A 13,621-nucleotide genomic window follows, 5' to 3' on the forward strand; every position below is an offset into this window, starting at 1 on the left:
AAGGAAGCAGATATGGTCGAGAATGCAGATGATATTCAATACAGAACAAAGATTGATACATTTTCCACAAGTTTATTTCTATGTTCAACATACAAATGAAAATAAATATTTTGAGAAAGGAAAACATCAAATAGAAAACCTAACAATGTTACGCCTCTTCGGTGACACACAAGATTCACGAAGTTAACTTCGTCAGTCGACCAGCTTCGCTGATCGTAAAAGCCTTGTGATTGGGCAGTAAAACGTCACTCATGACGTTCCAACCTGAACCAGATGATAAATATCGCAGCAAACAACACTTAAACAAGCAAACAAAAAACAGCTTTTTCGAGAAACCGTTTGTAGAGATTATGAGCGTTTAAAATTTGAAGGTGTTTCTGTTACTTTTCCAACAAAATCTTGACTAGTTGAAAGAGTATTTTTTGCGTTATCTTTAGGCTTAAGTTGAGAAGGAAACGAAGGTTGAATGACGTAAGGGTGAAACCGGCGAAACACTTGATATTGTGTGAAAGCTGCTGCCGCAGCTGCAGCGACTTGAAAATTGCTATGTCTGGATAACGCCAAAGGGTTCATCGAAGGTCTGCATTAAAAATTGCATTCAAGTTCATATCAAACCTATAAATCATAAAAATATCAGCGAAACTGGAATGTTTAGTTCCAAATTATTTGTTAATACTACAGCGTTATAACGTTACCCGTAATTTGAAAGTGCTGGAAACCGTGAAAACGTTGCTGATGAATTTGGGAATTGAAAGTGCGGTATTGAAAGTGGTCTCAGTTCTCTCGCAAAATCTGTTGCGCTTGGTATTCTTGAAGAAGTTGCATTTCTTTTTGCTGTTATTTCCAAATAATTCTTGTAATTTATATCAAAAAATTACATCGTCTTTCTTACTTAAATGGAAAATGTGCAAGATCTTAATGCGAAAAGAAACAACAGCGCATAGCATTACATCAGTTTTATTTTTAACAATAGGCTTATTCTAGTGCTTACCATGATCACTACTTTCATGAAGCACCAACCGCATGGTAGCAGGAGTGGGCTGGAGCAAGCGTGGACTGCACATGACGCTTTCCACAGAATCTCTACAAAATATTTTCTGTTTGTGCCGATAAGTAGAATTCATACTAGAACACATAAATAAAGACCCTATGTTGCTACATATTGCAAAACTAGTGATTCAAAAACTACAAATTTGCATAATTTCAATTATACAATTTGTTCAATTTACATCTTAAACTCGGTGATAAAACCAAATTAGATTGCAAGAAACAACTTAAAAAATTTCTTTTTGTTGAAAGTCTTTGTACTTGCTTGTATGCTTGTTGTTTAGCTATGATAAGTCAACTTTGTAATTGAGATTTGACAAGTGAGATTTTTGCAATTCTTTGTGAACAAAAAAACTTTGATGTTTTAATGTCATAACAGAAAATAAACCAGCTTAAATTGCTGCCAACTGAAAAGCAAGGCGAGGCAACATAATTACGCTGGTTTTCATTAATTATTCACTGATATTTTAAAGCGATCTTTTTAGAAATTCAATTTTTACTCGATTGTTTCAGGTTTACATCGACACGTCACACATTTTCGAACCACTTGCTAACTTGTGCGTCAGAAACTCTCGTGTCGCCATGAAGAAAAAATATCGGACAGAATTGGCTAAGAGCGATTATAAAATCAAAAACTAAATTTCTGCGCCTCGCTCAGCCGCTAATGAAACCATCGCCGTGTACTGCGGCGAGAAGCGATCCCTGCGGGGGGAAAGCAAATGACGGGGCGTTAACTCAGTTAACGTCGACCCGATCCTTTTGCAGGAGTTGATAAAATTACCAACGATCGCATAACGCCGTTAAAAGCCGCTGCACTTTGCTTTATCAGATTATTAGTGAATCAATTGACGACATCTCCTCCCAATCATCGCTTCGTTTTCAACAGGATTGATTTCAATGCATTCTAGAAATATTTCTATTTGTTATAGGCTACATTTAACGTCTATATTTTAAATGGCTGGCTATTTAATTAATTGTTTTGACGGTACGCCGCAGGATATGAAAAAATAATCGCCTTTCAATTAAATTAATAAACTTATCACTGTATGATATTGATATTTATATAAAATGTATGTTTTGTAAAACCGTTGTTGTCATCAATGAGCCTGTTAATGAGTTGCCTGCATATTTCTATGTTATTGGTATTGATAATTTCAAAAAATAACCAACAAACAACATTTCTTTCATAGCAATATTAATTATATTTATATAGGTCAATTTATATTCCATTGAGTACTTTTGCCTAAATATATAAACCTACCTCTCATATTCGTTCATTCTGGATGAATCGCGGAAACCTTTTGCGAAAGGATTGCTGTCGATTTTAAGCCTCGTGATCTGCAACCGCAGTTAAAGATATAAATTTTTTGCGAACAAAATGTTAGAAAAACGCAAATTTTATTCAAGCTCTAAACACTATATCGTCAATATAATATTTGAAATAATATTTTATATAACTACGTAAATGCTATAAATGTTACATATAATTTTCTAAATATTTTATTATAGTCTAATCGAAATAAGTACCAATTGATTTTGATATGCTGTCACAGCCGTAAATCGTGTTTCAGGAAAAACAAACGTCTTATATTGATTCTTCTGCAAATTAGACAAACTGACCAGATCATTGTCCTTTCTTATGACGTGAACACGGGGTTGATACTTGTGCATGGAGTTTAATATCACCTATATATAAAAGAGATTTGAGAAATCATGCAAACCATTCAGTTAAAACTCTATCCGGGATTTTGAAAAGCACCTGGCAAAAAACTTCAGGCTTTCAAGGCAAACGCTGCAATAGGGCTTTTAAGTTTGTGACAATAACATTTCTGGTGCAAAGCGTCACAAACTGTAGTAATAAAACATATCTATATAAAAGGTTCCAGGTTGATTCAACCCCCGTACGGTTCAAACCAGTGCAATGAAAGTCATGACGACTAAACCCAGGACGACCCAACCTACGTTTGTGGGTTGAATAGTTATTGAGTAAAATTGTCCTGGATCTAATCGTACTGGTTTGAATCATCCGTGTATTGAATTGACCGAACACCATCTGTGAACAAATATTGTATACTTAAGGTTCAGTATGGTTTCGTATATAGGCCTTTATACTTCAGTTTGATTCAACTTAACCATGACCGGTTTGAATTTGCAGAGTCTAGCTGCAATTTATTATAAGTTATCTTCAGCCGCTGACTGGTCTAAACTTAACTTTCTTTTAAATATTATCAGTGACAGTCTCACAGTTCGGACGAGCTACACTTCAATGCAATCATTTGCCATATCGCAATAGCAACTTCTTTCATAATAGACTATATAGCCGGATATATCAATATTGCATTTTAACAAGTTTCAAACAAAATAATAACCGATGATCCCTATAAGCAATTAGAAGCAACAGCAAAAATTTGCTAATATAAAAATTTAATTAGAATGACTAATTGTAATGTTTTTAAGTACCTAATTAGAATGTTGTTTTGTGAGTACCAATTTCAGTACTTTGTTAACAGGAGTTACGAATGAAACAAGTCTTGCTGCACCATTTTGTATTTGCCAAAATAATTTTGTTTTTGTCAAGCCCTAAGTGATTGTCGATAAATGAATGAGAAATTCAACTTTTTAGCCCAACACGTTTACCATTATTACATTAGCAGCTTGCGATTGACGTGCAGGAGAAAAAGAAAGTCTGCAAAAGTGTACTGGTGGCTAAATGTTGGTGACAGCTAAAATCTGATAAGGGGAAGTGTGGCAATTAATCACCAGTTTAATGTGTTGTCCTAACAGACGTTCACGATCGAGTTAAGCTGCTAACACTCCCTGGCAGATAAAGGAGCTATTTTCAACGAACCCCTCTGAAGCATCAAAATCCACAACGTCGTTTTGATTAATATCGGTACTTTTTGATGTAAACTTCAAAAAGACTCTTTGACAACTTTGGGCTAGTTGTAAAAGAGCAAGATAATATATCTTAATTTAACAGCAATTACTGAATTAAACCATTTCTTTCGATTTAGGTTTAAATTTCTTTTAAAAACTTCTAACATTTGTGGTAGCAGGAAAGAAAATATACCAGAAATGTTTAAATCGTATTGTGAGCATTGTTATAAGTCTATATGGGTAAAGATTTAAACTTACATGACTATTTTGATCCATTTCGTTGTTCGTCAGTTTAAGTTTTTCGAAAGAACACATCTGTTTACAAATATGAGCTCCAGTCAATGGTGAGTCAGGATGCATATATAGTCTCGGTGGCAACGGAGGATCCGCTTTTCCTGGAAGCAAAACTTCACAGTTGGAAAAAAAACTGATATGTAACTTATCTAATTTAAAACGTAATTAAAAGCTGAAGGCAATTCAGATTTAGAATCATTCTTAATTACATTTAGCCCAAAAAACGTTACGGTTTATATAAAAAATATAAAACACAGCGCATATCACTTTCTGTTTTAAAAAATTTCCTGTTTGAGCTGATTCCTTGATTTAGATATATATTTTATTATAATCGTGTTTTGGCTGGTGCAATCTTTATCTCTTGGGTGGCGTCCGTTTTGAAAAATTTTAGTTGGTCTTGAAACGCAAATTCCGAACTAATAAATTTCTAAGCTATAAGACGTAAGACCACTGTAATCTACTAACCTGCTACGAGCCAGCTGGATCTGTGATAAGCGTACCTATAGCGTTTGTTATCAACAGGTACAATATCCATGACCACAATATATCTTTGAGAAAAATCCGCTTTGGAAAAGGAAACACGAACCGTGGGGAACATTCTTCTGCAAAACGTATTTTCTTATTTCGTTCTATTTATTAATCTTCGGAATTTAATTCTTATCCAATATTGATAACTGTAAACCTATAATTTTAACTCACCTTCCCGATTTTGTAATTATCATTTCTGTTCCCAGCTCGTGAAACTTAGCCCATAGATCTTTGGTTTCGAGTGTGCATTTAAGCTTCGTTAAAGCGGGGTGAGATGGTTCAAAAGATGCTGGAAGCTCTTCGGGTGCTGATATTGTTTTCATCGGACTTTCATTTATCGATTCCCCGTCAGACATTTTGTCCGTACTCGTATGCTGAGAACCACTGGACATTTTAACGTCAGTGGTACTTCCTGATTGTAAAAACAGTGTATGTGAAAAATGTTTTTCCAATTATTTTGGTTAAAGATATGCGCACAAATAAACAGGTTTTATAACCAACCGATTTTCATAATTTACAAACAACCGCAAACTTCTGATTTTGTATAAAATCTGGTTTGCAAGTAATGTATTTTCTTACCTTGCCTTAAGACATTGCAATCAACATGTTTTTCTTCATCAGCATCAGAAGAACTGTTGTCATAATCTTTCATGGAAACGTTAGATCTGACAGTGGGCGTGATAAGGGCTTCTATCAAGAATGCATTTGCCCGCAAAGACATTTTTGTTGTTTCTTTTGTTTTACGCGAAATGTTCAGTTCAGACATGTTGCACTGGCGCAAAATATTTTATAAGTTATTTGTCGTTCTTCACAGCAAAAGTTTTAATAAGCGAATAATTTTAAAATGCCTGTCCTGGTCCTGTGTTCTACATGGACTGCAACAAGATATCTTTCTTATTTTCTATCAGATTATAAAGCTGTTCTTCTCTCAATGACTGATCTTTGGTGACAGCTTTTTCTCTACCAGTGGCTGCGTGACATATAATTTCGTTAGTTTTCCGGTCGAAAGAAAAAACGCTTGTCTCGAGGAATCACACTTGACTTTCTTGCTATAATACTCGCATGTCATGGCAATAATTTACTAAGGCTGTTTTGAATAGCTATGTTTAAATAATTGTATTACAAGTTTGACTTTAAACATATTTGTTACTATATATTTTCGTTTGTAAAAGGTTTTTTCCGAAAAATTAGTTTTCCAGGGATATTCCTTTCAGTGCATTTTGGTAAAAAATATCCTGTTCATAGTTCTTATATTCATCTGCGGTACTTTACAATTACTGTAGAAATAGTTTATTTACTACATACTTTCAATTATATTTAACCCTTTTCTCAGCATGATTATTAAACTAGCTGATTTTATATTGTAGCAAATGTTACAAAAAGTTTCAAGATATCACTTTATATTATCGATATTATTATATCATTGCTTGAAAATGAGGAACCACGTTTATTGGCACCTACTTTTAACAAAAACACACAAAGCGGAAAACTAAACGCGATATTAGGAGAAAAATGTTGGAAGGATCGAGTAATTCGAAATAAGAACATGACAGTAACTTTTTGGATAATAGGAAGAAACATTTTGATTGCAGACATTTCGAGTAATAACTATAAGCCTACACTCATTCTCAATGCGAGGTACAACTAATCTTGATCTTAATCGCTTTCAAGTCCTTGCCAACCGCATTTATCCTAAGGTTTGTCGCACTGCAGAGTGCAGATTATGGCGGTTTCCCCGAGGCTTTGGATGAGTAGAGGAAAAATCCCGGCACCATGACCAGTGACAGAAGCACAAACGCTGTGTATCATGACCTGTGGCTGAGGCCAGGATGAGCAAAGTGCGACCTTTTAACGTTTTTTAGTAGAAATTACAGAACAAAAAGCAATGTTTCCTTTTTTCAAACACCGCCTTTCTCATCAAAAATGGGCACGTAGTTTTATCCTACTGGTGTGCGGTAACAAGACTTTTGGTGTGTGCGTCTGTCATAGCCTACTCACTACATTCTGGCCAGTGTGGCAAGAGGATTGAGTGATTCACGATCGATATGATTTTCTCTGTTTGACAATTACAAGAGAAATGCCGTGAACAGCAGATTCCACAGCATTGCCTTCATTGACCTCATTATAGGCCATTTGACTTTGTGAGCAACTATAGGAGCAGGCTATTTCAGCTGCTGAAGAAGAATGTCTGCCTCCTACAGTAGAGCCGTGGGAGGCAGCATTTCTTTTTTGAGCTCTCTCGCTTAAAAAACGGTTACGGAAGCGACGCTGTTTTTAAAAATTATGAACGCTATAATTGGAAAAGAATGCGCTCCTTTTTTATTTTATCCTTATCCGCTTGTCGCTCTTTTTCTTGGCACTGAAAATGCTGTGAACGCATTTATTAATCATTATTCATTATTATTAATCCACCCCATTCGTCTACTTTCTGCCCATTCAAATGGTCCAGAGTACGGGAAATTTTTCCCATTCGAATGGCAGGAAGTATGCCTTTCTTACCCTAGAGTAAGATATATGCCTTTGGAATGGGGAGAATTTTACTTCGGCACAAGTATGGTTTGTGAACCCCATCCGTCTATTTTTTCCACCCATTAAAATGGACCTGCTTTCAGCAATGGGGTTTCCCACAAACCATATTTCTGCCGAAGTAAACATCTCCCCATTCCAAATGCATATATCTTACTCTAGGGTAAGAAAGGCATACTTCCTGCTATTCGAATGGGAAAATATTACCGCACTTTCACCCATTTCAATAGGCGGAAAGCAGACGAATCGGGTGATTAATCGATGGATAAAAATATATGCTTCGTTTCATGACTGTTTTTAGATTAATTTTATTTAAACAGTAACCATTGTAGAAAGCAAAATAAATGGTTCGTTTTTGGCAGATATTAACACTGCAATAGTATTTTACCCGAAAAAGGTAACACGAAAAGATATGTAAATTACAGAGCTAACACAATCTGCAAATCAATTTTACACAAAACTAGTAAGCATACAACACTAAAAATCATCGGAAAGAGATTTAGCACAAGACCTATTGACAGACTGCAAAGTTATAATAAACTATTTATTATACGGCTGGTAAACTGCTTCACGCTAATTACCGCGATCTTTACAACTTAATGTGCTTTAAATGTTTTTTCCGCTATCCTATCTCTAATATGCTTTAAAAATCATGATTTCATGAGTATTAGGCCCAACTAACTAAATGTGAGCGCTTGGAACTGGAAGGTTCGAATTTTAGTTACATAAATAAAACGTAAAATTATTACGTAATTCTGATGCATGTTGTCGAACTTGTCGGTAACAATGAAAAATGTTTTTTCTTAAATCATCGGATCGCTCACTTCAGGTTTCAGTTAGATAATAATGCTGTATACTATGGTGAAGTTGGAATTACGTTATCGTTTTAAAGACGTTTTTTCGCATTAGAATCTTGGGTCATTTTTTCAGGCTCACAGGCAGATTCTACTGGACGTTTCGCTTCTTTCATTAGCTAAATGCACCCCACGTTGCTTTGCATTAGGTTATGATGTTGATGGTATCTCGTCGAAAGTAATCTTGCGCTCGTATAGAAATTAGTTTGATGTACTATAAAATATATTTTGAATGATATTAATTATTGAAACCTAACCCAAATCAATACCGTTTTTCTCCAAATTGCTCCTATTTAATTCCAAACAATTAAATGCGGGATTTCGTATACAGCTAACTGTTCTTCCCGCACACACGGCTTGTCTTACTGGCTGAATGGCCTAGTTTGCATGAGTTAGGCTTACCTCTGGCGTGAGGTGTAGAATTTTCAACCATGGTGTATAGTTAACTGTTGTTATAAACGCAGCGCCTGAGTCGACGACTTTAATTTAAACATTATTACATTAAAACCTGAACGTAGATAAACAACTTTATTTCGATTGAACGCAGTTGAAAATGATGTACAAAAGACTTGTTAGCATACTACTTAGAACATAATTTTACATAACAACGTCCGCCATAATGAGTAGCATAACTTTTTTTTAGAGTTTCGTAAATCGTAGTTAAGTTAGCCTAGCTACAGCAACATTGATATGCAGGCCTAAATAGGAAATCCTATGACTTTCATAACAGCATAAACATTGATAAATTGATGATAAGTAGCCTATGCCTGTATATATCTTCATAAAAGTAAAATAAGTTTTTAATTAGAGAGAGAGAATTTTTATTTCGCCAATTGACTAATAAAAAAATTGCAGAAATTAACAAAACTTAACAGTTGCTTGGAGTGGGGCGGCGAAAGACCTGCGGTCATCAAAATCTGCCGGCCCAGATTCTATGACAAACTAAACAAAAAAAGGCTTTCTTATGTGCAAAAAAAATGAATATTACAATAATAAATGGAACAAAAGAAATGCATAAAGCAAATGTTACAAGAACATTCGCCACAACAGCACCTCCCTTACAGCAATTCAATTCTGAAACGTTTAGAGAAACATTTGGGTGATTTAGTTTTTTCAGTGTATTTGATAATTTATTCCAAACATTGGCACCACTAAATATTAAGCTCTTTTTTTTTTCCTGTTTTAGTGCGGGGCAAAAATAAGTTGTCTTTTGATGACCTGGTATTGTATTTATGTATCATGCTGTTTGTATTCCACAAATATAAATGACGAAGAGAATTGGTATAGTACAGGGGTGTTCAAATGATTTCTGCCATGATCCACCGCAGCCAAACCTGACAACATGATGATCCACTAAATACGAATAGTAAACATATTGGACATGCTTTAATTTTTATGGCGCTTTATTTATGTAAATGTACCCTACATTTTAGGGCCTACAACATATTAATAACTTTGTAAAAGTAAAAAGTGAAGTGTGCTATAGCTGCAAGATTGTTTCAGTGAGAAAAATGATGAGTTGGTTTAGATCCCACAATAGCATCGAATCGGGGCTTTCTGTCATTTGCTCATATCCTCAAAAGCTCATGAAGATGAGCATTTGTTAGTCTCGTTCTGTTGATTCATCTAAAGCTAGTGCATAGCAATCAGCCTCCTTGACTTCAATCAACACCTCAACTTGGATGCATGATTTTTACTGCTTCAACAATGCATTCTTTAACAACTTCAGCATGACTGTATGTCATCATCCGCTTGCCCAGAATGTGACTGATGCTGAGTGTTGCTTCTGTGGCTCTTGATTGCTCAGACACAAATGTTGAGAGGCATTGTTTCTGAGAGCTGGCAGACTTATCTAAAGAAGCAACTTTCTGTTTTCTGACCCATGAACCAGGCTTGTATTTCTCATTAAAATATTTATGATGAGTAAAGAAATGTCGTTTGATGTTTTGACTCTTTATCATGCTTAGAGTGCTGTCACACATTCAACATTTGAGTTTATTGCTTGGGCTGAGCACAAACAAGTACTCTTCAGTCCATTCACTATTGAATTGTCTGTTTTCTGAATCAATTTTGCGCTTCTTACTCGCCATGTTGATAATAGCTCTAATGATGCTAGAAAGGGAACAGAATGGCAGCCTCAAAAATTTTTTTTTTGTTCAATATTTATTTATACTAAAAGTATAAGAATACAGTCGACTCCGCTTAATTCGAACACTTTGGTTCCGCTCACTTTTGGCCGAATTATGTGGAGAAACGGCTTTGTCCGAATTAAGCGGAAAATCAATTGTTCGTTTCATGGTCATGCGTAAAGGCAGACAACGCATTTAAAATACTGCACTGTTGCGTAATAAATGAATTGCAGCTGCGCTATACTGCAGTAATTGGCACTGATCCCACAAAACGTCATTGTTTACTTTAGTGAGCAATTTCACTTTTTCTGCTAAACATTTCTGTACCATTCTGTTCTACAAGATGGATGCAATTGTACCGAAGTAAAAGCGACTATAAAGCTGGCACGACCTTATATGAGCTCATTGTCGATCGTTACTGCATGGATCGTCATTGTACATATATTTTTATGGTATTATAAATTCGAAAAACTTATTTAAACACTGACAGTTGGTATCCACATGAAAAATCTGCAAAACGTTTTTTTTTTTCAAGACTACATTGGAAGATCCACACAAAAAGTTGAAAAGATCCGAATCCGGATCGAGATCCGCCATTTGAACAACCCCGGTATAGTAGTTATGCATGAATTTACCTGCCTGTAATGCATTGATGTACTTTTGGTACAACAGATTTGTTTTTTCCCTCTTTTATTGAGGAGCGGAAGCTGGAGTGATGCTTCTTTTTCACACCAAAGAGCGGAAGCGACGCTCGTTTTAAGCAGCTCCATTCATCAGATTCATGAACATTCACACTGGATTTTTTATCTTGACGCCAATTTATAATAAACAAACAAAGAATTGAGGCTTTGGCGCATGCCATAACGCCAAAAGTTTCGTCTTTGCGCGCACCATTTATCGTCGAAAACAGCCATACTTTCCAGTCTGGCCAGTCACGAATACCACCGCAGTTACAGGTTACACTGTAACCGTTACAGCTATATTATTTCCTCTTTCCATGATGAAATGCAAGGTACATTAAGCTATGATGGTGTATTGTCAGAACCCTTCAAAATCCTGAGCGGAGTAAAACAGGAGATTTAGGTTTGCTTTATGTTACTATGAACCTTTATAACAGTTAAGTTAGGTTAAAAAATACTGAAAAATAGCTTCAAACACATGATTTTTCTGGTGACATAGTGGCAGCCTATTATAAGCAGCTTATTATATAAGCTACAAATACAGAAGATTATACAACGTTTAGCCCACTGGAAAGATTTTTTACAGGTTAGACAATAATAACATGCTTTACTCATCATGTCACTTGTTGCATTTGTGCATTTCAACGGCTGAAAATTTCCCAGACTGAAAGAAATTCTTTGCGGACAAGCAGTTGAAAACCACTGTTCTCAGGCAGAAGTTATGTCAAAACCAAAGCTCATTTATGAGTAAAGTGCCAAAACAGCTTTACACGCATTTAACAAAATTTGGTTTAAAACCATTTTATTGGTTAGTCATTTTCACTAGGCCATTGTAGCTTGTGGGCCAAAAGTTTGGACAACCCTTATGTTTTTAGGCCTACTAGCTGATGTATTGTTATTTTGAAACTAAAGGTTTCATTTTCTTCAAACAAAATGCAGGCTAGTGGTCTACTGTACAAGTGATAACGTTTTTTTGTATTTAGGTTGTATACTTTATTTGCATAGACAAAACATATGCCCAGAAATGGCTGGAAATGTGGAAGATTTTGTTAATAATGTAAGAAACTTGACGGCTCAAGGACATTTCAGCCAGCTATGTGATTACATGAATAAATCGTGGCAGGTTTTGTTTAAGAACATGTGTCACCTTGACACTGCTCTTGAGGCTTTGGACCTGCAGGAACACTCACTTGGAATGTTGTATATACTTTACGTAAAAGTCTCAATGCTGACATCTAGCAATGCTTCTGCGGAAGAGTTTGAGCAGCTCTTTTTTCAGTATCAACTTTTTGTCACACAATGTATTTCATCTCAAGTACAATATTCTACTGGGAACTTTACCCAAATGTGCCACATAATTACACAGGAATTATGTAAACGCAAAATGGCTATTCGTGGGATTAGGTCGTTGTGCATTGCTATTTCTAAGGTACAGACTGAACCTTCACAGTTGACGTCCCTTCATTCTGATCTTTGTCAACTATGTTTAGATAGCAAGTGTTTCAAGCCTGCATTTCCATATATAACTGTTGAAATAAGTGATATTGCAAAAGAAAATGGATGGTATGAATGTAAGCATTTTTTAAGTTACTACTACTACAGCGGAATGATATTTGCTGCGTTAAAGCAATATGGTAGAGCTTTATATTGCTTTGAACAAGCAGTTTCTTGTCCTGCCACTGTTGTAAGTCACATTATGGTGGAAGCATATAAAAAGTATATTCTAGTAAGACTTATAGTGGAAGGAGAGTTTCTCTCACTTCCCAAATACACTTCCCAGGTAATCACACGTTTTGTGAAGCTTTTTACTGTTGAATACAATGAACTGGTACAGGCATTTTACACCAATGATCCATCTAAAATCAATGCAGTGGTCGAATCTCACACTGCAGTGTTTGCAAGTGATAAGAATCTTGGCTTGATAAAGCAAGTGGTGGCATCTATGCAGAAACGAAATATTCAAAGATTGACCAAAACTTTCTTAACCTTGTCATTGTCTGACGTTGCTGCTCGAACCTTTCTACAAGGTCCTGAAGAGGCTGAACTACACCTCAGGCAAATGATTGAAGATGGTGAAATCATAGCATACATTGATCAAGAAAGTCATATGGTTAGCTTTTATGATGATTCTGAAAAGTACAATACTGCAAGTATGTTTAAAGAAATTGACAAGCAGATACAGAATGTTACTGAACTGGATCGAAAAATTGCTAACTTGGATCAAAATATCCAAGTTAACCCCATGTATGTTCAAAAAGTGAAAACTATCTCAACTCAGGATGAAGATTTTGATGGTGGATTACTTTCTACTTCATCATCATCCACATCAACTTCATCACAACCACTGAGTATGCTGTCATCCACTTCATCACGCTCATTTAATATGCTCTCTAAGTTAATGTTCAAGTAGGCATTTTAAAAGCTTTTGTCGTGTATTTATATTTTTTGTTAATAATTTAAGTTTCTGGTTGTAAATTTTTGGATTGCATTGGTTGAAAAGCATAACTGCAAGCTTGTGCCAAAAATGTAGATCAAAAAAACTTTGCTTGATTTTTAAAACAAGTAAATAATATTTGGTTTTGTTGTATATGATGTGCACTTGATTGTAAATGTTGGAGTGCATCATTGGTCGTAAGACAGTAAAATGGAATAAATTGTTTGTGTAATACATCATTCCTAGTTCAGT

At 35.5% G+C, this 13,621-nt stretch overlaps 2 protein-coding genes across 2 annotated transcripts; one reads left to right on the forward strand and one right to left on the reverse strand.

The window, feature by feature from the left end:
• Positions 1-83: 83 nt before the first annotated feature.
• LOC143449720 (T-box transcription factor TBX10-like) lies at positions 84-5,664 on the reverse strand. The gene is made up of 9 exons (XM_076950030.1): positions 5,326-5,664; positions 4,918-5,158; positions 4,684-4,820; positions 4,183-4,319; positions 2,575-2,733; positions 2,309-2,385; positions 992-1,083; positions 696-834; positions 84-580 (listed from the first exon to the last, which is right to left on the reverse strand). Exons 1-9 carry the CDS (start codon positions 5,510-5,512, stop codon positions 349-351), a joined length of 1,401 nt encoding a protein of 466 aa, XP_076806145.1. The 5' UTR covers positions 5,513-5,664; the 3' UTR covers positions 84-348.
• Positions 5,665-10,088: 4,424 nt separating this feature from the next.
• LOC143448516 (COP9 signalosome complex subunit 3-like) lies at positions 10,089-13,619 on the forward strand. The gene has a single exon (XM_076948295.1). It carries the CDS (start codon positions 11,960-11,962, stop codon positions 13,343-13,345), a length of 1,386 nt encoding a protein of 461 aa, XP_076804410.1. The 5' UTR covers positions 10,089-11,959; the 3' UTR covers positions 13,346-13,619.
• Positions 13,620-13,621: the final 2 nt, after the last annotated feature.

The sequence above is a fragment of the Clavelina lepadiformis genome, chromosome 3 (assembly GCF_947623445.1).
Source record: "Clavelina lepadiformis chromosome 3, kaClaLepa1.1, whole genome shotgun sequence".
NCBI lineage: Eukaryota > Metazoa > Chordata > Ascidiacea > Aplousobranchia > Clavelinidae > Clavelina > Clavelina lepadiformis.

Coding starts and splice junctions, on each gene's coding strand:
- LOC143449720 (XM_076950030.1), bottom strand. CDS start 5,512: ATGTCTGAACTGAACATTTCGCGTAAAACAAAAGAAACAACAAAAATG. Junction 4,821..4,917: donor ATAATTACAAAATCGGGAAG/GTGAGTTAAAAT, acceptor TACGTTTTGCAG/AAGAATGTTCCCCACGGTTC. Junction 1,084..2,308: donor AGAATGAACGAATATGAGAG/GTAGGTTTATAT, acceptor AATATTTTGTAG/AGATTCTGTGGAAAGCGTCA.
- LOC143448516 (XM_076948295.1), top strand. CDS start 11,960: ATGGCTGGAAATGTGGAAGATTTTGTTAATAATGTAAGAAACTTGACG.